The 22,850-nt window shown below is 44.8% G+C and overlaps 1 protein-coding gene across 1 annotated transcript; it reads right to left on the minus strand.

Annotated features, from left to right (window-relative positions):
- Nucleotides 1–647: 647 nt before the first annotated feature.
- On the minus strand, nucleotides 648–21,081 carry DHTKD1 (dehydrogenase E1 and transketolase domain containing 1). Its single transcript, XM_086474755.1, has 17 exons — nucleotides 20,922–21,081; nucleotides 18,926–19,081; nucleotides 17,956–18,167; nucleotides 15,977–16,171; nucleotides 15,400–15,669; nucleotides 11,422–11,593; nucleotides 9,804–10,002; nucleotides 8,621–8,933; nucleotides 7,461–7,545; nucleotides 6,658–6,797; nucleotides 6,121–6,271; nucleotides 4,797–4,903; nucleotides 3,570–3,734; nucleotides 3,100–3,182; nucleotides 1,870–2,039; nucleotides 1,262–1,347; nucleotides 648–796 (listed from the first exon to the last, which is right to left on the minus strand). The coding sequence occupies exons 1-17, from the start codon at nucleotides 21,079–21,081 to the stop codon at nucleotides 695–697; spliced, it is 2,766 nt and encodes a 921-aa protein (XP_086330881.1). The 3' UTR covers nucleotides 648–694.
- Between the last annotated feature and the right edge of the window lie 1,769 nt (nucleotides 21,082–22,850).

Consider the following 22,850-nt stretch of genomic DNA (forward strand, 5'->3'; position numbering starts at 1 on the left):
ACTGTCTTGGCCTCTACAAAACATGGTTCTAAAATATGGCACGATCCCTGCAGCGTGCATTGCACCCTGAGAGCTTGATGACAAAGCACTGCTGCTCCTGGTGAGAGAAACTGGTGCCTGAAGCCTTCGGCAGCCACCCTGCAAGGCGCCTCCCAGGAATCCTGCTTTAACAACTCATGTGGCGAGAAGAGCACCAACAGCTGCAACAGATTTCATTCCTGGCCCACAGGAAAAGAAATGAGAAAATCCACAACACTCTGCTACAGAAATGGCTCATTTCCAGGCACGGGGAAGCATTTATTCAACCAAACAGCACTAACGCTTCTGTGGAAACAAACTGTTTCCACACCCGCACCGTTCCAGGGAATGGTCAAGTTCAGATAAGCAACGTGATACAAGGTATTTTATAGCCACCTCACCAGTCTGCCCCCTGGACTGGTTTTTTTTTTTTTAACTTTAAAAAGATGTTTTGTAGAAAATACTACAAAAGATCAAAAAGTATCTAGTTTGACAGGCAACACCCCTTATCTTTAGGTATTCCCCTAGACGAAAAAATTGCTTCATCATTACAGAACTTGTTCCATTCTTTTTTTCCATTTTGGAGAACTAAGAGTCTTAAGGGTCTGGCTTTTGCTCTTCTTCACAGGAGGAGGCACCAAACATGATTGACAGGAGTAGTCTGTCCGTTGAAAATTTAGATAAAAGTGTTGGTAAGAATGTCTTCCTGCTGCTGGTGGTGTAGGGTTCCAATGCCAACTGCTGGGGCTGGTAAAGGAGGTCTGCTCACAAGACGGAGCTGAAATTGGAGTCAGGAGGAAACAATTAATGAGGCACAAGCACAGGGCCACATCTTGAGGTCTTCTGATGCCATGGTGATATCTACTGTCACATAGTGGGCAGACCCAACTGGAAGCACTGCAGGAAGTTATCCTCCATCTCCCAAAGACCATGGCTCCAAGAACATTACAGCGCACAATCTGCCAGAGCAAACAGCAGCTTTGGATTCTCCTACTCACTTCGGGCATGTTGTTTCCCACCTGGGATCTTTCATCATCCTGTCTACTTTGACTAAACACTGGGTAAAAGAAAGCTCCAGTCCTGCTCATCACCACTAAATGGTGCTATAAAGAGCATAAGCAGCTTAAATTAGAACACACATTTGCTTTAGGCATCAGGATTAGTTTTTTGTGTAAGCACCACAGAATTTTGCATTCGAGGAGAACTTCAAACTTCATTTTAAAACACCATGGGGGCATCTTACCTTAACCCCCAGCTGCTTTTCAAACCGTGGTGACACAAAGGACCATGGACCCATGTTCTGTGGTTCTTCCTGACTCCAGATGAAGACTGAAGGAAGGATAAGGGTACATTACAAATGCACACATTTGTCTGTTCATCAGGTCAAGAAAAACATTTTTTTCTTTTTAAGCACCTCTACTTTTTTTGTCTCGGCACTATCTTTGAAATGAAGGCTTGTCAGATTGAATTCCCTTGCAGGTCACAGCTTGCTGAAGTCAAACCAAAACTATACCCACCATTAGGGTATACGGTGGGTATGTTCTGCTTTTCTACTGCCGTTTTCAAAAGCTACTTAACGGACTGGACTGCAAAGCCCAGTGCAACACATGCCCCCAGTGGTTCACTTGAATTTTTAGTAATGCTTTACGGAAGCTATCAACAGCAGAGAGACAAGTTCTTTTAGCACAAGTGATAAATATTTGTATTATCCCACTCCAGAAACACTAGACGTATGGGAGGGAAGAGCAAAGAGGGAAAAGCTGCTACACATCCTCATCCTAAAAGGCAGGCAACAGCTTTAGTTCACTACTTCAAAGAGTCTAGAAACACAAAGGTAAAAATCTGGCTGACCTTTTGCACGGCTGTATTTGCTCAGCTCTTGCTGTAGAGCTTCCAGGGGGAAAGGACACAGTTCTTCAAGTCTCAGAATAGCTGTGTCGTGCTGCTTCTCTCCTAGTGTCTCTCTTTGCTTCACCAAAGCGTAGTAATGCTTACCAGAACACAGCACCACTTGGGTCACACTAAAGAAAAAAAGAATGTTTCCAAGTTTAGTGTTTTACAGAAACTCTATGCGGAACACTTTCACATTTTCAACAACCAGCCAAACTTTAAAGACAACTTTATGACAGTAAATTGCTACCCTAGACCATCTTTTCACTTCTTTGCCTTCCCTTCCCTCCCACTATCCTCCAACAGTTGGTGAACTAATCTTTGGGCACGGAGCCCAGAGGTCCTGTTTCTTCAGTAATCCTGGGAAAGTTACCTTACAACGGGACTCATTTCTCTTAGCTTTAACTAACTAAAAATTAACAGTCAAAGCTGGTCATCTAGGTGCTCTCCGTAGAGAATAAACTAGAGAGGCCAAAGAGGAACTGCCGGCTGCAGATACGCAATACCCTCCAGCAATGAGAGAGGGCTTGGCTGCCTAACCCCACTGGACAAAGGCCAGGAGATAAACCTCACCCTTTGTGCCTCACCATCCCACTTAAAAACCCCAAGATGCCAAGACACTTCCAGCCTTTTGATAGTGAGTAAGGATGCAAAGATCAGGGACGCTGTCAGACTCCGGTACTACTGGGGCAAAGACCAGGTAAGACCTTAAGAGCAAAAAAAAATGAAGGCCAGAACTGCCCATTGTGAACAGGATTCTCTATAGCATCCGAAGGGAGGGAGATACACACACACAATTTATTATTGCCCTGACTTGACTTCATCAGCTCACGTGTTCCAACGCCAGAACAAAAAATTCTGCATCTCTTCACCTAACGGCTGCTCCCAGTGACTGTCAGCTAACGGGCACGGTGCAGAACGGTGCCCATCAGGTTAGTAACTATGGTCACAACCTCCCTGTAGGGGCAAGGGCTGAAAGGCTGAACACTTCACTATTATGCACACAGATACCGTAACTACCAAGTAAGCAGAAGAAAAGGAGATAAACAAGGAAAACTAAGTCACCCACCCTACAACAATGTTTTTTCCCCCCAAATCATCTCTTTCATATCACCACAAACTTGAGCTGTTAGGTAACAGAAAGGGACAGGACTTCCTTTCTGAGCTTTTCCTCTAAGAAAGTAGAGTTACCTTTTAGGATCTACAGAGGAGTCACCAATGACAGGCTTGAATGTTGTTCTTGGAGCCATTTCTTCAAAACTTGATACAGCAGCCTACATGGGGGAGAGCCGGAAGTTACCAAATCTTGCTGCCTTTCCCTCAGGCCAGAGTTGGGGAGGGGATACCGAGACAGGGTTTTGGTAAGTACTGAAGATACAACCTTCCCTCTCCCTCCCATTCCCGCTCCCACAGTTGAAAGGTGGGATGGTAGGATTTTCAAGACCACCACCAGACCTAGAATCAACCCTATGTCTAGCTCACCTCCACCCAGCTTTAATCCTCAATTCTGCCCCAACTAGGCAAAGCCCGATCGATTTGGCTCCAAAACACAGAGAGGAGAACACAGAGGAAGAACGAAGAGAAAGGGGAAGAAAACACAGAAGAGGAGGAAGAAGAGGAGAAAAAAATAAGAAAAAGGAACAGAAAGTTTTTCAGCTTACAGGAAGCCTGAGTAGCACTTTGGGAGAAGCAACAATGAGAGGTTTCCTGAAGTTTCGGACCATTTGCCGCCGGAGTAAATGGAAATACTGTGCTGGGGTGGTGGGATGCACAACTGACATGTTGACTTGGTCCCCGTCAACTCCCTCTTCTGAGCTGTCACACATCTATACAAGGGGATCACAGCAATACCTTGTCAAGAAGCAAGTAGTGAGCCAAATATGCAAGAGAGAATCCAAGCACATAAGGCACACTGACTAGTATAAGCACAGAAGAGCAATATACCAGTTCAGACATTGATTGCAAATGAAGAACAACTTCAGAGAGGAAATGGCTTTAGCATTTAACTGCCTCCTTCTAGCACATTGTAACCAGAGCATGACAGTTTTTCGAACACTGGAGAGGTCTTGACTTCTTCATCAGAGCAGCATCATCCCTCTAAACATGCTGCAAATCCCTCCTCAAGCCATGGCTCAGATGAAAAGGCTTTCATTGCCTTACTACAGTCACAAGGGCACAACAGTGGGTTGGGGGTTTTTTTGGTAAAAATTTGCCACAGATTTACTGATACTTAATAGCATCCGCCGTTCTGTTTGTATGCCCTGTGAGTGGTTTGCACAAGAGGGTGGGTACCCATTTCTGATGCCAACCGCCAAAATGTTTTCTATAAGAAGCGCCTGTTAGAGGTCTGCTATTTGCCATTCAGCAATTCTGTCTTGCTACTGGACTCACCCTGTGGCACAGTGACATTGCTGAGGAGCAGCAATCACAAAAAAGACAGCAGGCGGTATTGAAGCATGTCCCACTGGGGCTGTTTACAGAGGGCACAGGGCCTCTGCAAGCATTGTGCCAAATCTCACGTTACAGAATTTCATGTTACCACACCCCCACTGGGGCAGGTGACAGAGATGCAACACGAACAGTAAGCATTTATTACAAGGTTCAATCAGAGTCTTGCAGCAAAGCTGCTGCGGCTGCATTTAAACCCCAAACTGCTTCCTCAGCACTTCTAGACCTACACCTTCTCATCACAGTCCCCTTTCTTCCCCAACTTTCAGCCCAGCCCATTCCTATCTCATCATGATGCATTATGATCCTGGTATGTCTCCAGCTTCTGATGTCACTAGCAGGTACACCAGGAAGGAGGCATTTTGCAGCAAGACTCCCAGAGCATTGATTGCCAGTGCTGTGATGGGGGATATGTGAATCGGAGAGGTGTGGCGGGGTACCTGTAAGAACCGTTCCATCCGGCAGGACGAGTGCTCAGGGCCTGCACCATCATAGCCATGGGGAAGAAGAATTACTATGCCACTCTGCAGAAGCCATTTGGCCTCACCTAAAAACACACAATGAGGAGGAAGGAAAGAACGATTTCCACAGAACATAAGGCCACAAAACACATATTACTTTGCACAAACTACTCGAGAAAAAGGAATAACTGATTTCCACATCGTTAAATACAAGCCTGAATCATGCTGCTGGCATTTTGCCGTGCGATTCACAACAGTGAAGCAGCTCACATAAAATGATCTGAAGTTTCTGAAATTATCATGTAACTTTGGGCTTCCAGAAGACTTAAGCCTCCATGTGGAGCACGTGACACTGTGACGATTTTAAAACTTAGTTTAAAACATCATCACAGTATGCAAGAATCCTCTTAATGGAATTGTCCTCCTGACTAACAGGGGTCCTCAATGGTAACTCTCCAGTAAGAAAACCCCTAGCCATAATTCATTGCGTATTTTCTGCGTGCCTTGTCATTTGGTCTTCTGCAGGTGTGACCCAGACGGCACCCTGTGAGCCAGTCCTAGCTCACACAGCAGAGCTAGCCACAGGCTAGTTCCCTCGAGCTCTGTCAAACCTCCTGTGCTATTTAAGGGATTACAGTCAAATCCAAAAAGGTAATTCATCCCACCCTCAAATACATGCTGAGGATGGGTAGTATCAGAGGGCCTCTGAATTTCCACCTGTGATTACAGAGGGAGTGCAGAGGCCTAGCTGAGGCTAAATGCCAAAAATCTGGATGCTTACATACAAGGAATCTCACTCTAGAAATCCATTGTAGCATTTTCTCAGCATGTTCCAGCTCAGAAAGGTCTTTTATCTGAGCACTTAGAAAACAAGCTAGAGTCAAACTTAGAGGTTGGTCGTAAGGTGTTGTTGTTTGTTTTAAATAATCACTATTTTCCTTCTGTATTGCTTCAGGAATTTTTCAGACGCCTCATGAAGGAAAGACACAGCCTAAAAAGCAATCAACTGTATATACACACAGTAAAACAAATGGGGGAAAGAAAGGCCATTAATACAATCAACTGTCCTTTTGGAATGACTGTCTTCTGCTAAGGGCGGGGTGCCTTTCATTTTAGATGAACTGTCTTCAGAGAAAAGCTGCACAGAAGTCAGGACCACACAGGCAAGCTCACAAGACTTCTTGAGAAAACACAATTCTTTCCTCAACACGTTGCCCCTTTACTTGAAAGATGAAGGATTTTCTAAAAATGTGCTTAGTACAAATGATTCATTTTTTAACATATTAGCTCCTTGTACACTCACCTCCAGAGATGAAAGTGTCAAATATTATCTGGGCTCCATTAAAGAAGTCTCCAAATTGAGCTTCCCAAATTGGCAGTAACTTAGGGCTCTCAATACTCATTCCGTATTCAAAACCAAGCACAGCTTCTTCCGACAAGGGACTGTTACTCACCTAACAAAAGGAAATTGGTGGGAGGGGTGTGCGAGGAAGAAGACAACCCAGGGTTAAGAACCTTTGGAACGGGCACATCAGTGCTAGGCACACTGAGGACATGCACTCCTAAAGGCAACTGATGGTCACCTCTTTTTTTTGCTTTTGAATGAAGACACTGAGGGGAAAAGAGTAACAGCTGATCTCTCAAGGAAAAGCAAAACTCCTTGCTAAACTTGTGAAGAGGGTAACTATGAAGAAAGGGGGTGCCCTGACAGTTTTTGTGTCTCTCTATCGGGGGTTGGCCAGAATATACATGCTACCTACGCACGTCTCAGCAGCTTTAAAATACGCATTCTGTTTCAGCACAGCTTGAAGAAGGTTGTCTTGTGGACCACAGAACCTACCTCTAGGAAACCTTTCTGGTCTGGGGACATATGATTCAGAGGAATGTAGGTATCATCTGTCTCTTGGCAAACCAACATTGCGTGTCGTTGGCTAAAGGTTCCTCTGCCAACATCTTGTCCACTCAGTCTGATATTAAACCCTTGCCAAGCAATAAACAAACCACTGAATTAGCACGGCATGTAAAAAGAAAACATGCAGGACAACAACTCCCCCCCTTTAAAATACTACTTCTCTTGTTATCTCTGTCCTTGGATTTCCCCTCACCAGCAATATCAAATCTGAGACAGAATTCTTAACCAGCAGCAGCTCCACCTCACAAGCAGACAGATAGCCAGACATTTCTCTTTTCTCCTCTCTGCCACCAAGAATTATTTTGTGGTAAACGGTTTAATACACTGAAGGAAACTGCAAAAAAATATGCACTCTGTATCATATGTAAACAGAGATATGACTTTAGGCTAGAAAGGAGGGAAAAGAAAGAGCAGCATGAAACACACTCTAGAAGTACTTGTGAGGCCCCACTGCTGCCAGCTGCATTGCTCACGTGCTTAGCTCTACACACAAATGTTTTTGGGGAGTGGGAAGGAGCAACATTCTCTGAAGACGTTTAGTTCTCAATCCACAAATATTAGTGACATACAGGGTTCAGATTTACCTTCTCTTCGTACCTTGCAAATGCAAATTGTCAAATTTATACATCATAGCAATCTTTAGACTTAGAAACACCTAAGTCGTCTAAGGTTATACATTATTGACATCAAAGCAAAAATATTTTACTATCTGCTGTCTAGTTGCCTCTTACCTTGGCTCAGCAGGGAACCAAACGCTAAAGTTTCAGCTGTTGCCCAGTCCAGCTTTTTTCCTTCCTCCATTTTTTGAACTCTTGACTAAACAAGTAAACGACAAGAAAAAGTTACTATTCTGTCTTCTTCTGTCTGTAGCTCTTTTGGTGGCACAGATCAATATTAGAAGTTAGGGAAAAAAATAAACCACCATAGACAGAAACGCTATATTCCTGCAGCCAGCTTAGGTCGGTTTGGAATACGCACAGTCTTTATTTCAGCGCATCCAGAAGAAGGTTGCCCTGACGAACACAGAACTATGGATGACCCACGTGTTCAGTTACGAGTCAACAAACTGTGGACTGACAAATTAGACCTTAGTCTGAAAATATTAAAAATCTTAGCACAGCACAGAGCGTGCTCTTGACAGACTTTTGGTTTGTCTAGTTAGCAGTGATGAAAGATAGGAGACATAAGTATTTCGGCCTCCAGAACTCTCCCCTGTTCTGGCCTGCAGACAAAGGATCATATGAACACCAGCTGTGGTGTTCCTGCCTTGGGCTGGGAAGACAAGAACATCAGTCTTCTGAAATACTCAATTCACAGCCTCTCTGTGGCTGCCAAGCAGACACCTGTGCATGGTCATCATTCATTCATCAAAGGGAAACATTCACAAACCCAAACCAATCCAATTATTGCACACAAGCTGATGAGCTATCAAAACCTGTCAAACTGGGCCACATATGTACGCTTATATAGAACATAAACACTCACTACTGGCTTTAGAAACCGTGTACTCTATTACCAAGTTCCAAATACATTCCCTCACAAAGTACTCATTATAATCGTAAAGTATATAAATGAGAGTAATTTATCATAATAGTTCCTATTATTTGTAAGAATAAACAACTGTATTTTCTATAAGCTTTTTTCTTCATTGCAACAAAATATTGTTGAAATAACAGAACTAAATATATGGTCAGATTTGGAGGAGAGAACATTTCTGTCTTCAAAACTGCAGGAAAAATGACATAATCTCAGTGCTGAAAAAGAGAGTGAGCTGTTTTTCCTAGAGACTACTATGTTATTCTCTAACTGGCAGCCTTGCTGTGTTTAGTTTTCCTGTAACGGATCCTATCTTTGAGCAACACGACTAGAAGCATCGTTATGCTCTACTGACCTGTGCGTAGGTCTTCAGGAGATGGCTGTGCATCTGGAGCTCTTCAGGCACTTCTACAGACTTGACTCCAATAAACTGCAGAAGCGGTACAGGCATACCTGTGTCCCAAGTGGTGATTTTAGCAGAAGGCTCGACAAACCCTTTCCAGTGAGCCTGCAGGTTGGTAGGAGGTGGACTATACAAAGTCATGTTGGCAAGATGATCATTCAGCTTAGAATAGTACGTCGTCTTTATCTCAGATACTTCAACCTCAGTCATGAGCCCAGCAGCTGTTAGGTGTTCTGCGTACGTGTCTGGGATACTCTTACGGGATCTGCCAGGGAGGGAACGAAACCCCATAGACATTAAGCCTGAAAACTGCAGAACAATGAAATGCCACCTTACCACTGTCAGGTACCACGGAACACTAAAATAAACTACGTCCTGCTGCATTATACTCATTTACATCAAGTTTGCTTCCCTGGCATTTCCAGAAAGATAACAGTTCTCTTGGATATGTGCTTTACAGTCCTCAATCAAAAATAAGTGGCTGTAGTTGGCAGTTACAGGTAAAAGCAAGCCAAAAAAACCTCCCAGTTAAACTGACTCTGTGCTATCGTGTATTTTCTTCAGACAAGTTGCCAGTAGGATTTCAGTTTTAGCTGAGAATCAAGCCATCCATTCCCTAAATGCTTCACCTGAAATACCAGGATTCATTGGCCAGTACATTTTTATGAGTATTTTTCTTTGGGGACAAGGATGGAATCTGAATACATTTAAATGCTCATAAAGATGAGTCCCCATTGGAACCAGCAGGACCAGGCAAAGATGAGACAAACATCATACTGGCTTCCTGCCCATTCTCCCACATTATCTACGCTTCCCTCTGGCATGCAGAAGACAACTTTGCCTTGTTATTACAGGCTATTATGAATTTGAAATCCAAGCGTTATGTGCAAGGTTATCCTGCAAGGGGCATCAAGCTGCACATTCAAGAACTCTCGGGGTTACCTTCATTAACATCTCACTATCAGACTCACACCTTAGTCAAGGGCTGTTGGTAGCGTACCTACACTTCAAGACCAGTCGGTTTGGCAAAGGATCTTCATTACACAGAGGCTTTTATCACAGTAACATTGCCATACTGAGTTGGTGTAGACACAAGTACATTTTGGGTTCCCCCATCAGGTGGTGTTACCCTTACCTGATGATTTTGTACATGCTGGGGTTGGTGAAGAACGGCTCATCAAGCTCATTGTGGCCCCACTGCCTGTAGCACAGCAAGTCTACTATCACGTCCCTGCGGAACTGGCGTTGGTACTCGACAGCCAGTCGCGTGGCACGGACAACTTCTTCAGGATCATCCCCATTCACATGGATAACTGCACATCCAACAATTTTACCTGCCCAGAGATTCCAAACATAACAACAGTAACCACACCCAAGCCCTTCCAAAGGAAGCGGGGATACACCTACTCTGCTGAAAACCACAGACAACTCATGTGAAGTGAATTTAACAAGAACAAATCTACAAAAGATGCTCTTTGTGATGACAGCTGGGGTGAGGAGTAGGAGTCTTCCCCAAGAGAAAGTACATTAGTCCAACCTGTTGTATTTGTCACAGGTTGAGCACAACTTCTTTAGCAGCACTAAATTCCTAGAGGACTTCTTATTCACAGTTCCTGCATCTTACTAATCTGGATGGAAATCTGCTATTCCTCCAGGCAGCAAGGTCTTTTCATTAAAGAGAATACTGCAAAATTCAAAGGCCTTAACAACCTCTCCTGTATGACAATTTGGCTGCAAATCTTCCCAGCAACAGCATGCTGCTCTTCTACTTTATCTGCCCAAATTCTGGGAAACTAAGATAGTTCGGCTATTCCTGACCTCCGTCATTTCCCTCCCCAGCAAGTCCTGAAGCTCAAATGGGTAACATCCCCCCTCCTCACTGACCAGGCAAGAAGAAAGGAAAACTAAGGATTGAGGGGAAAAAAACCCCACCAAAACCAACCATCCAAACAAAAAAACCCACAATACAAAACCAGCCCAGGGAAAAAGTAGTAATAACATATGGTATCTACCTTATCAGATTTAATGAATCTATCCGTTTGGTTTGATGAAACCGTAAGACAAACACTTGATGTTAAGTCTTAAAAACACAATTAGTATAGTTTTAACTATAGGAGACATAGACAAGGGAACCAACTATTATGTCTCTGATCTTGCTGATTATAACATACAGGTTTATCACTAAGAACGACCGGTCCAAAACAAGACTTCTAGTTTAAGCTTAGAAATGGCATGAGCCTCATCTTTCGATTAAAAGCTCAACAAGCTCACCTGACAACAAACAAAAATGAAGGAGTATCTGACTTCTAAATCTTGCTCAGAAAACACACTGAAATGATTTTGATTGAATTTAACAAGATATATTTAAAATACACCTATTATACACTCCATCACAATATATTTTTAAAAGCTGTCAAAGGCAGAAATTGAGTTATAAAGACTTCACAGCAACCCTGCACATATTCTATAACATCCTGTACAAATGTGACAAGATTTTCCCTTGATATTTAGTCTTTGCCACAAAGTAGATGTGGGAGGGCGTATTTTTAGCATCTGAATTGCTGCTAGTAGGTGGCAATAACCAATAATTTTAATTTCTACTCTGCCATGAAAATGAAGATGTATTCATCTAACTCCCTGGAGCTGATAGGCACTTGCTATAAAACGCCCATAGCATGGCATATGTTCACACTGGAGTTAAAAATCCTTCCTGACACAACAGGCAATCTTCCTTCTGATTCAACTATACATACCAATATCACTACAGTACAGAGATGATCTTCCTCGCTCTGGAGGAGTGGTATAGCCCAGCTGGTTATTAACAATCAAATGGATGCTCCCACCAACTCTGAAATGTGGTAGATTAGAGAGGGTCAGTGTTTCAGGAACAATCCCTTGCCCAGAGAAAGCAGCATCACCGTGAACCTACATTAGGGAAGAAGATGGAAAAGTCTCATGAGAAAACACTGGAGGAACACCAAAACCGTAACTCATTAAGCAAGATCTTTTAAATTGAGTAGGTAGAACAGATACAGTTTCAACCAGATCCACTTCCTAACCCCTTTCAGACTACTGTCTTCATGGTTTGAGAGTTTACATAGTCTCATCACTAACACAAGGTCAACATCTGTACATGACTGCCTGATGTAATCCCTACCTGGAACTGACCTATAATCTCTTAAAACTGACCCAGCAGTGTATAGGTGACTGCAAGCATCATGGCTATAGCAAAGCTGCAGCTGTCAGTAGCCAGTCACCGACCACTGCACAGAAGGAAGCCAGTCACCACGGCACTCGCTACACGCTTTGCCAAAAGCTAAATGATCACAGAATCATAGGATGGCAGGAGTTGGAAGGGACCTCTGGAGATCACCTAGTCCAACCCCCTGCTAAAGCAAGTTAGCCTAGAGCAGGTCACACAGGACTGCATCCAGGTGGGGTTTGAATATTTCCAGAGAAAGAGACTCCACAACCTCCCTGGGCAGCCTGTTCCAGGGCTCTGTCACCCTCAAAGGAAAGAAGTTCCTCCTCATGTTGAGGCGGAACTTCCCGTGCTCCAGTTTGTGCCCGTTGCCCCTTGTCCTGTCACTGGGCACCACTGGAAAGAGCCTGGCCCCATCCTCAACTTCCACCCTTTAGATACTTAATAAGCATTGATAAGGTCCCTTCTCAGTCTTCTCTTCTCCAGGCTAAAAAGACCCCCAGGTCTCTCAGCCTTTCCTCCTAAGAGAGATGCTCCAGTCCCCTCATCATCTTAGTAGCCCTCCACTGGACTCTCTCCAGTAGTTCCTTTTCTCTCTTGAACTGGGGAGCTCAGATCCAGACACAGTACTCCAGACGTGGCCTCATCAGGGCAGAGTCGAGGGGGAAAAGAACCTCCCTCGACGTGCTGGCCACACTCTTCTTCATGCACCCCAGGATACCATTGGCCTTCTTGGCCACAAGGGCACATTGCTGGCTCATGGCCAACTTGCTGCCCACCAATGACGGTGAACTGGGATTTATGCCTACTCCCACCTTACCAAACACAGTCAAGAACAGACACAACAAGAAAAAAAAAAGTGGAAAAGGAACTGAATGGAAGCACTTCAAAGCAAATAAAAGCTTTCAAAAGGAAATAAAACCTAAGTACTTAGTTCCATTTCAAAATTGCAAATACATGTTGCAAATAAAAAAAGTTTGGAAGGGGAGACTACTGTGATATCCAACCCAGGTTTCCAAAAAGGCTAGAATGAGCACTGTCTAGCATGTCAATGTTCTGAAGCTAGAGAGAGTTCTCCATTGATGAATAAGATCCCAGCTTCCTCAGAATACAGATTCGATCCTTTGCAGATCAAAGTCACTAGGCAGATTGATGTAGTTTCTTACTGAAACCCAGTAATAGTTCTGCTTTCTAGTTACAGGATAATGGTTTCAAGCCTAAAGAGACTTTGGAGGTGCAAGTACACCTGGAAGAGAGTAGAGGTGTAATCAGCCAGTGAAATGGCAGCACCGGGTTTTATACAGTTCTAATACAGCGATTTTTTTTTAAAAGGCATCGCAGAAAAACAAACTACTGCAAGCGAGACAACACAGCACCCCCGCCCTACCCCTTACCATGCCACACTTGCTCCTGAAGTGCTGGGTTTTCACTTTTCCCCTCTGGTTTCTTTCGCTGCATAAGAAGGCTAGGTATTTCGGTGATACCATTTGAGTGAAGACCCTAGAACACCTGAAAGAACTTTTTGGCCTTCAGTAACTCCCAAAGCATTAGAGCCTACAGACAATGTGACTATCCAACTACACAAGACTCTTCATATGCATCTCAAATCCTAGAGGATTCAATTCCTGTGCTGCAGGTAGAATTTTACTCACTCTAGCAGAAAGCTGGAAACCATTTTTGCTAGCACATGTGTTTTCTGTGCAGCACTAGCAAAGAACACATCAGCAAGATCAGCATCAAGTTTAACTCATCAGTGACCCTGACAGTGGAACGTCAAATGTGAAATTTATTTCAGGGAGACCTTATTCTCAGATTTCAGTCCAAACCATAAACACCAGTGGTTGTCTGATATCCAGTAAGTGGAGTTCAGGGACGGGAGGTGAAAAGTAAGCCTCTCTTCAGCAGAGATGAACAATTAAACATCGCAGAAGTGTCCATTGTAGTCAACCAAGAAGAGTTTTATAGTTTTCATATACTCCAAATACACTGAAGTTCCAAAAAAGATCCTCTGACTTTGGACAACTAGGCTCACCGCTGACACTGGCACCTCAGTTGATCTTTACTCTTTTTACCCTCAAGCTCTGGCACTCAGGCTAGCGGAAGAACAGGACAAATGCCAGAGTAAACCTCAATTCAGAGCTTCTACACTTACATTTCTGGAGAGGAAGGACTGTGAAAACAGAAAGCCCAAGGAGAAACTTCCAAACCAAGATGCTGAAAGAGGAAGTGTCTGCTTTCATCTCTTTCTTCTCAATTAGCTGAATGAGAGCAGCTAACGGTCACAACTGTAAAAATTCGCCCTTTTTTTTTTTTTAATCTAACTCTTGGACCTCTTAAAGACTTAATCCTGCGTACTGGTGTTCACACTACATGAAACATTTTCTCTCTTTTGGGAATACTTTGAGTCAGTTTACCCACACAGAGGTGGCCAGCTCCAAGTTAAATGTTTTTCTTCTCTACTATGCAACCCTCCCTACCACTTACCCCTTCAAAAAAGTAAAAGTTAATTTTTTCTTGCACAGGGAGGATCCACTTATCCTGAAGACATCTGAAGAATCTTTGTTTAGAGTCACAGTAGTTCCATTACTACGTGGTGAAGATCTAACACTATGAGACAGACAGAATCTAAGAAGCAATAGTATCTTAGCAAACTAACTGACAGAACTGCACTGAAAGATGAGGAGAAGATGCAGTGGGCAACAAAACGTTCTTCCTGCACTTGCATGCCCCAAAGTATTTTTTTCGTAATAAAAAAATAAGAACAATAAGAACCCAAACTTGCCTCCAGTTTTCTCAGTGTTTCATATCCTCCTTTTTGCTTTTTCTCAGTATCCACATCCTTCCAGAAGGAAGCAAAACATTTATTTAACTGAAATACATTTTCACTTCTATCTGTAACTTCCTCCATGTTTACTACACTTCATAGGAGAACCGTTCTGGCCCAACTCGTTTTTACTCCTGGCTTTAATAATGTCTAAGAGATTGGCTGACTTTTATTTCCATGCTGGATACAATGCAAGAAAAGAAAATTGAACAAGGAACTATTTAGGACTGCCTCCACAGCTATAAAAGACACTTCAAGGAGTAAAAACCAATTCCAGCAGACTCTCCAACAGTACCACGACAGAGAGACAAAATTCTAAATCCTCCTATATATTTTGCAATCTTGTTGATAGGTTGTCTCCAAACCCACTTCATTTAAAAGAAGGCTAACAGTGGTGGTTTAAATGCAAAAGCGGTCTGTGAGGAAAGGCACACGTGGCTCTCAATGCAGAGTATTATTAAAAGAAAGGAAGGTATCAAACCAGTTCTTCAGAAATCTTAGAAACAAAATTGTTTAAATGCCAGTATCATCACATATGTCACCTGGAAATCTTCCTTGCCCTCCTCCTTCTCCACAAAGAGGATCCCAGTTCTTGATGCCCTACATTAATGCAGTTTGGTCTGGTATTTCCACAGACACCGTTTCTGTTCACAGGCTAGTCCAGGAAGTCTTACAAAGATCAGTTACAAACTGTAAGCAAATTACCTGCAGGCAAATAACTTTGTCTCCAGGCTGTGCGGAGCTCTCTGGGGAGTAATCCCCATCGAGCAGAGTCTGTTGCCTTCCTCGTGTCTTGCCCACGGCCACTGGATTGATCGCTTCTAAGTGCGAGGGGTTAGGTAGCAAGGTGACATGCACGGGCCTGTGGGAACCGAAGTCGAGATCCACAGAAGATGTCAGGTGGGAGAGAACATCCCCGATGGCTGCTGAATTCTCTGGAAACTCACTCAAACCACGCATCTTACGGAACATGAGCTGCATGGAAACAAATTTGGTTAAAACCCCTTTCCGATTCACTGATACATGGAAAGAAAAGCATTTACACAACCGCGTGCTCTCCTACTCCTGAAACTGCAAGGATGCTTCAGATAACAGCACATAAACCCCTTCATTAGAGTTCTTTCAACAGCCTCCTGCGGCCATTTGGCTGAAGTGCCGACAGGAGGAGAAAACACTCTCACACAGATAACTTTTTTTTGGCTCCAGCATTTGCAACATGACAAACTTTTGCAGTTCTATTTTATTGCAGATAAACCAGGCACAGAGATTATAAACCTCCTACCTCAGGTGGAAGCTGAAGTAAACCCGTGAGAAGATTAAGTCTTCCGCGATGAGGCATTCCAAGAATGATATCCGTCACACCGCTGTACGCACACATCTTGAACAACTCATGGAAGAAACCCATCATACTCTCTGCCCCTTCACCACCATACCGCTTCACTGTGGCAAACTTTGTGGCCAAGAAGTGATCAAACTCCTGTGAAAAACAGGAGCACTTCAGTACTAGGCTATTTTAAGCAGCAGTCTTCCTTTTATAAAATTGGAATACAACTTATGTTTGTACCTTTAAAGCATCCAAACCTAAGCATACCCCTTGAAAGTCTCCGCTTATTCTCCACCCACACAGTCTAAGACCAGAAGCTATGATGACTACAAAACACGAGCTCTTATCTCCTCTTAGGCAAAACAATCTTAGTTCAAGGACCAAACTCTCTCTACCTAACGTGGAAGGAGATGCATGAAGCAATATAAAACCAGAAAAATGTACAAATTCCTTGATAGTTTCCCTATTTTAGGTGGAAATTAAGGAATAGTGCTCTTTACAGTGTAAACCTCAACTATCCTGAGATGCAAAGGGCTACAGAAGCACAGTGTTGCATTTTGATTACTATTAGACACAGGCCTTAGTATATAGGTAGAAAAATGCTTGAGAGAAGGAAAATAATGAATCTATATTTATTTCATTTTCCTCTCACTCCTCCCACTTCACTTCATTCATCCTCTCCTAGACAGCCCTCATAAATGACAACATTTTGGAAGCACTGGAAGTGTCTGCAGTGTTTTGCAACTGAAGACTGAAAATAAATGAAGTGTGTAACTGAGAAGGGAAGACTGAGCCACAGCCAAAGATCCGAGCCAACTGCTGCATACCTTCTAGTTCAGAAACATTTATTTCTAAGGAATAACGTATACAAAACTACTCACACATAGAAGCAGTTTGTCCTGTCAGGGTTAAATTCTACACTCTAAGTATAGTTCTGGTCATACTGAAAGCAGAATAGGGTGCATCAAGGTCCTGATTTCAACCTCCTGTGTCACTGTCAAATTCCTCCAACTGCCAAAGAGGCATGAAAAATACAAAATGTGCCATATACTTCTGTTGAGTCATTAGTAAATATTACATTTAACACTCCTTCCACTTGAAAAACTGGAAACAGGGACACCTTTACAGATCCTGCCCTTCTACCTTTCCATCCTTCTGAACAATGTGGGGAGAAAAGGGAAAAAAAGAACACTTTTCACAGTACAGAAGTACTGGAATAAATTTTCTCTATACATCTTGCAAGTACATAAATCTCCCTCTTCCTTACAGAATGCACTGAATTGCTGAAAAGCAGCAAATTTGCCAGTGCTATATGGCCAACACCTCAGCCCTACTCTGTTTGGCTCTCCAAAACCTTGACAGACATCATACTTCAGAGCTAGTAAAACAGATCAGCATGAGCATGAAAGGAAAACACAGAACAGCTACACCAGAGCACAAAATTTCATAGAGCTCTGCCCAGCCTCACACTCCCATCAATAATATTTAATATAAGCTGACATACCATTAGCCTACGAGAATCTTTTTTGAAGAGTGACTACTCAAGGATTTGTGTCTCCAGGTGATAAAGAATATATGTCACACGAATAAATATCACACACAATCTATGTTCTAACTAGTTCTAAAAGCCTTTTGAGTTTGGAACTGGCTGGAAATATTTTCCTAGAAATAATTTCCAAAGTAATCAATTCAAACCAAAGGGTATCTGTTTGTTTCAAGAATGGCTGCTCAGTAAATTCAAGAGCAACCTCCAGCGAGATTCCTGGATTTGTGCATTGAATTTTTTCAGGCAAAACCTTGTACTTCTTCCTCTTGCACACCATCAAGGCTTTTCAGGATAGCGATTGTTCTTCTGCATGAATAATGTCTGGAGCAGTAAAGGGTTCACGCCAGACTGCACGACTCTAACTACAATCCAACAACAGGGAACAAGGTACCTGGGACTCCAACATCAGCTTGCACAAGTGCTTTTTCTCTTCAGGTGTAAACGCTTCTTGTTTCAGCTCTTCAAACCTTTTAGCAAACCATTCCCTCTCCTCCAAAGTTGGAAGCTGGCTCGTTTCTATGGAAATGTGCCCGCAGTATATATGGTCAAGGTAAGCCAACACGTCCTCTAAGGAAGCCTCTTCTTTTCCCATATTTAGAAGCCCTGGTGGGAAATAAAAGTTATTAGCCATTTTGTGGAAGGAGGGGGTAGCACTAAGACCTAACTGTTGTCTTGCAATTACACTAACGCTTTGAGAGTACAAATTCACGTCTTGTTTTCTTTTCCTTCATTTCAAGACAAAACTCAAACCCACTTTTTATAAGCACACTTCAGTGTTATTAATATGAGAGTCTCAGGCTAATTTGTAACATGCTCAAGATGCCTTTCTGGAAGAGTTTACCACGAATGACACAAAGTCACTGTTTTTGTAACTCAGTATAGTACTTGGTATCTTGTGGCTCAGAGAGATGAGCTACAATCCCAGCTGCTTCACAAGTAAATAAGAACCTGTTTTGCAGGTGGAGAAAATAAAGCATGGTGAGATCCTCCTTTTTTCAAGGCCACAGTGAGAGTCTGAGCGATCCAAGAAAAGATGAGTTTTGACTTCTGCCCCAGTGCTCTTAACACTACGGTGTTAAGTATTACAGTAAACCATAGAATGTTACAGCAACACAAGAAATTAATGTATAACCTGCGCAGTTCTAAGAACAAGTGAAAAATTTCATGATTTCCAAAGATGCTAGAAGGTAGCCACCCATTACACGATGACTTCTGCAACAAACATACAAGCAGGCTGGAGTTAACAATTTTCCATCCAACAAATCATTATGGATTGAACCACCACTCAATATTTGGCTCTTCTGCAGTGGACACAGCCTCTCAATAAATCACCCGTGAAGACAGTTTGGCTGCAGACTTACCTGTAGTAATGAGAGGCCCCTGAAGAACTTCAGCCAACTCTTGGATTTCAGGTACCATGTTCATAACAGATTGGCCAGCAAACAGTGGGTTTATTTTGGCTGCTTTGTGGCCATGTTCAGCATATGCAGTTATTAAACGAACAAGAGCATGGTCAACTAAAACCAAAAAGAAAACAGAACAGTATCACAGACATGCTCACATCTAGTCCTTTTACAGCACCAACACAGGAGTATGCTGTCCACAGATAATCATCAAAGTTCTGGCTGGAAAGATAATTTTTCTAAGCAGTTGTTTTCACCATATCACCACACAACAGCTTCCATCATCAAACTCCTAAATCTTCTCACCCGTCAAGTTTTCAAGCAAGCACCCTCTAGATTTCTCCCGTGGCTCCCCTTGCAGTTCAGGCTCCTCTAAACATATGCAAAACTATTTCATTTTGCTCTGAATCTCTTTACAACAACAGGTATGTCCAGCTCGAGAATGGCACAGTACCAGTAGGCAAAGTCCTATTTCCTCAGCCAACTCGAATCGTACCACTTGTGCTTCCCTGTTCCTGGCGGGAACGACAGGAAGATAAGAGTCTGAACAATAACCCAGCTCCTATGACTTCAAAAAACATCTCTGTCTGCAGGAGCCACCAGCCAACAGCATGGGCACGTGCTGAGCCAGACACACTAAAAATTGAAATACATGAATATGTTTTTCAACAGACACCAGCAACACACTGCTGCAGGCATTCTGCATCAAGGTCAAAAAATGATCAACATAAGCAAAACTTGAACGACTGAAGGGTCACGCACACAACATTACTGTCATTGAGCACATGTCACAGACCAGGTCTATAAACTGTGAGCCAGTAAAACACATTGCAAGCAGAATCTGCTACAAATTAACGATATGAACCAGTTTATAATGGATTTCTAATGGGGGGGGGGGGGGGGTGCCCCTATAAAGACACAGCGCTGACAGCATTCAGGTCTGAAGACTTTCGTTTTCCAGAACAATGCCATATCTGAGACCATTTCACAAAGTTATTTCTCTGACATTTGTATTTCCATTGCCGGCACTCTGCTCTAGCTATTGTGTTCACACAGCTGGCCCGTTCCAAACAGGTCCTTCTCTCCAACGGGTCTGACCACAGAAGAACATAACCCTAACATCTCCCACAATACTCTCAGCAAGAAAGCCATTTAAAAGCACTCTTAAAAACGTAACATAAAAAGATATTAACCCTTTCCCTGCTAAACAAGAAGGCTACTTAGCGATGTGACTTGGCGTTCAGGAGCTAACAAACCGGTTTCACTTCCATGCAACGGGCTTAATTCCTACAGGAGCCTCTTGAGGCGTTAAGGCAGGGATGACACTCCTACCCTTGAAAGGTTTTCTGCTTGAAAATCTTTTTCTGCAAAATAAAACTGAGCTAAAACCAGTTATTGCTACAGGAGTCACCTGCACTTAGCCAGTTGAAGCGCCATAACATAAAAAAGGAAAACCACAGGCGCATGGCATTTTATGAGCAGCAGAACGGTACAGGGGCACAGGGCTGACGGAGCTCCCGCTGCCGATGCACTCACAGCCCCTCCAGCCCGCGGGGCCTGGACCGACCCGCACCGCCCCCCGCCGGGCAGGGAGGCCAAGCGCCGCCTCACGGCCAGCGAACGCCCGCCGGGAGCCCCGAGGGGATGCGGCGGCGCCGGACGGCGCTCATCACCGCAGCCAGAACAAGCTACAAAGCGCCTCAGATCGACGCTTCAACGCCCTCGGACTTTGGGCCCCTCAGCGCTGGGGGGGGCCGTCGCCTCCCTGAGGCGAGCGCGGGGCTGCCCGGCAGAGCCCGAGCCGCCGCCGCGGGGACCCCGCCTGCCCCCGCCCCCGGCCCCGGCGGGACGAGCAGCGTCCCCGCTCCGGGGCAGCCCCCGCCGCCCTCCCCTCAGCCTAGCGGAGCCCGGGGGGGGGTGGGGGGGGGTGGTGGTGGTGTCCAACCTGCTTTGCCGCTCGCCCCGGCGCCGCGGGGCTCCGCCGCTCGCCCGCTCGCCGCTTTCCGCGGCTTGTAGCCGTAGACGCCCCGCTCGGTGCGATACCAGCGCCGCAGGCCGCCCCGCCACAGAGCGCAGCGCACGGCGCTGGCCGCTGCCGCCGCTGCCGCCGCCATGACCGCCGCGCTGCCGGCCCCGACGACGACGACGACTCCCCCGCCGCCGCCCCCGGGCGGGGTGGGGCCGCGCTGCCCGCCCCGCGCCCGGAGGGGTGAGGCGGCCCTGGCGGGCCGGCGGCTGAGGGGACCCGTGCGGGGCTCGGCCGTGCGTGTATCCTCTAAATGCGAACAGACTATTTCCCTGATCCTTTCAGAAGTATATTCCAGTATTTCCTATTAAGAGGTTGCCTAAATTTCCTATTAAACAGTCTCTCCTGAAAAGTATCAAAGCTTAATCTTGTGTATGCGGTACGCGGGATTGCGGCTAGACTGGGAAAAGACAGAGTAACCTCATCACCTCTGGAAAAACCTACCAAAAAAAGACATGAGTTATAAAGTTTTAACAAAATCTGAAAGCTTTGTCTAAAGTTTTCAGGTGCCCACGAGCCTTTTTCAGAGGAAGGACAAGGAAGTCACCAGGAGCAGTCAGCGTGGCTTCACCACGCTTGACCAGCTTGATAAACTCCTAGAATGAAGTGACTGGCCTAGAGGATGAGGGGAGAGCAGTGGGTACTGTCTGCCCGGACTTCTAAGGCCTTTGACACTGTCCCCCATAAGATCCTCGTAGACAAGCTGTTGATCTGGGGGCTGGATGAGCAGAAAACTGGCTGAATGGCTGGGTCCAGAGGGTGGTGATCAGCAGTGCAACATCTAGTCAGAGGCCAGTAACTAGCAGTGTACCCCAGGGGTCTGTAGTGGTTCCAATCCTGTTTAACATCTTCATTCATGATCTGGATGATGAGGCAAAGTGTACCCTCAGAAAGCTTGCAGATGAAATAAAACTGGGAGGAGTGGCTGATGCATGAGAGGGTCATGCTGCCATCCAGAGGGACCTCACACACTGGAGAAATGGGCCAACAGGAATATCACAGAGTTTGGCAAGAAGTGCAAAGTCCTGCACCCAGGGAGGAACAACCCCACGCGCCAGGACATGCTGGGCACCACCCAGCTGGAAAGCAGTTGGCAGAAAAAGACCTGGTGGACATCACGTTGAACAGGTGCCAGCAATTGTACCCTTGCAGCAGAGAAGGCACATGGTATCCTGGGCTGCATTAAATAAAGTATTGCCAGCAGGTCCCCTCTACTCAGCACCGGTGAGGCCACACCTGGAGCACTGTGTCCAGTTGTGGGCTCCTCAGTACAAGACAGACATGGACACACTAAAGAGAGTCCAATGAAGGGCCATGAAGATGAGGAAGGGACTGGAGCACCTCACACCTGAGGAAGGGCTGAGAGAGCTGGGACTGTTCAGCCCAGAGAAGAGAAGGCTCAGGGGAATCTTACCAATGTGTACACATACCTGGAAGGAGGGTGCAAACAGGAGAACAGAGCCAGCCTCTTTTCAGTGGTGCCCGGTGACAGGACCAGAGGCAATGGACACCAACTGAAACACTGGAGGTTCCCTCTGAACATCAGGAAACTTTGTCATGTGAGGGTGACCGAGCACTGGCACAGGTCACCTAGGGAGGCTGTGGAATCACCATCCTTGGAGATATTAAAAAGCTGTCTGGACATGGGCCTGGTGAGCCTGCTGTAGGTGGCCTTGCTTGAGCAGGGAGGGGGTTGGACCAGATGACCTCCAAAGGTCTCATCCAACCTCAGTCATTCAGTGATCCTGTAAACTTAGTGTGAATGCGGGCCTGGGAGGCAGGAGGGGGACTGGCAAGTTAGTTTTCCATAGGCTTGGTTGTGCCCATGAATCTATTTTGTGGGTTGCCTTCACAACG

Source organism: Leptosomus discolor, chromosome 1 (assembly GCF_034619465.1).
Source record: "Leptosomus discolor isolate bLepDis1 chromosome 1, bLepDis1.hap2, whole genome shotgun sequence".
NCBI lineage: Eukaryota > Metazoa > Chordata > Aves > Leptosomiformes > Leptosomidae > Leptosomus > Leptosomus discolor.

Excerpts from the sequence above, each read along its gene's own strand:
- DHTKD1 (XM_086474755.1), bottom strand. The coding sequence starts at position 21,081 with ATGGCGGCGGCAGCGGCGGCAGCGGCCAGCGCCGTGCGCTGCGCTCTG. Across the intron at positions 18,168-18,925 it reads GGGGCCTCTCATTACTACAG|GGCTTCTAAATATGGGAAAA; the intron begins GTAAGTCTGCAG and ends ATTTCCCACCAG. Across the intron at positions 8,934-9,803 it reads AGCATGTACAAAATCATCAG|ATCCCGTAAGAGTATCCCAG; the intron begins GTAAGGGTAACA and ends CCTCCCTGGCAG.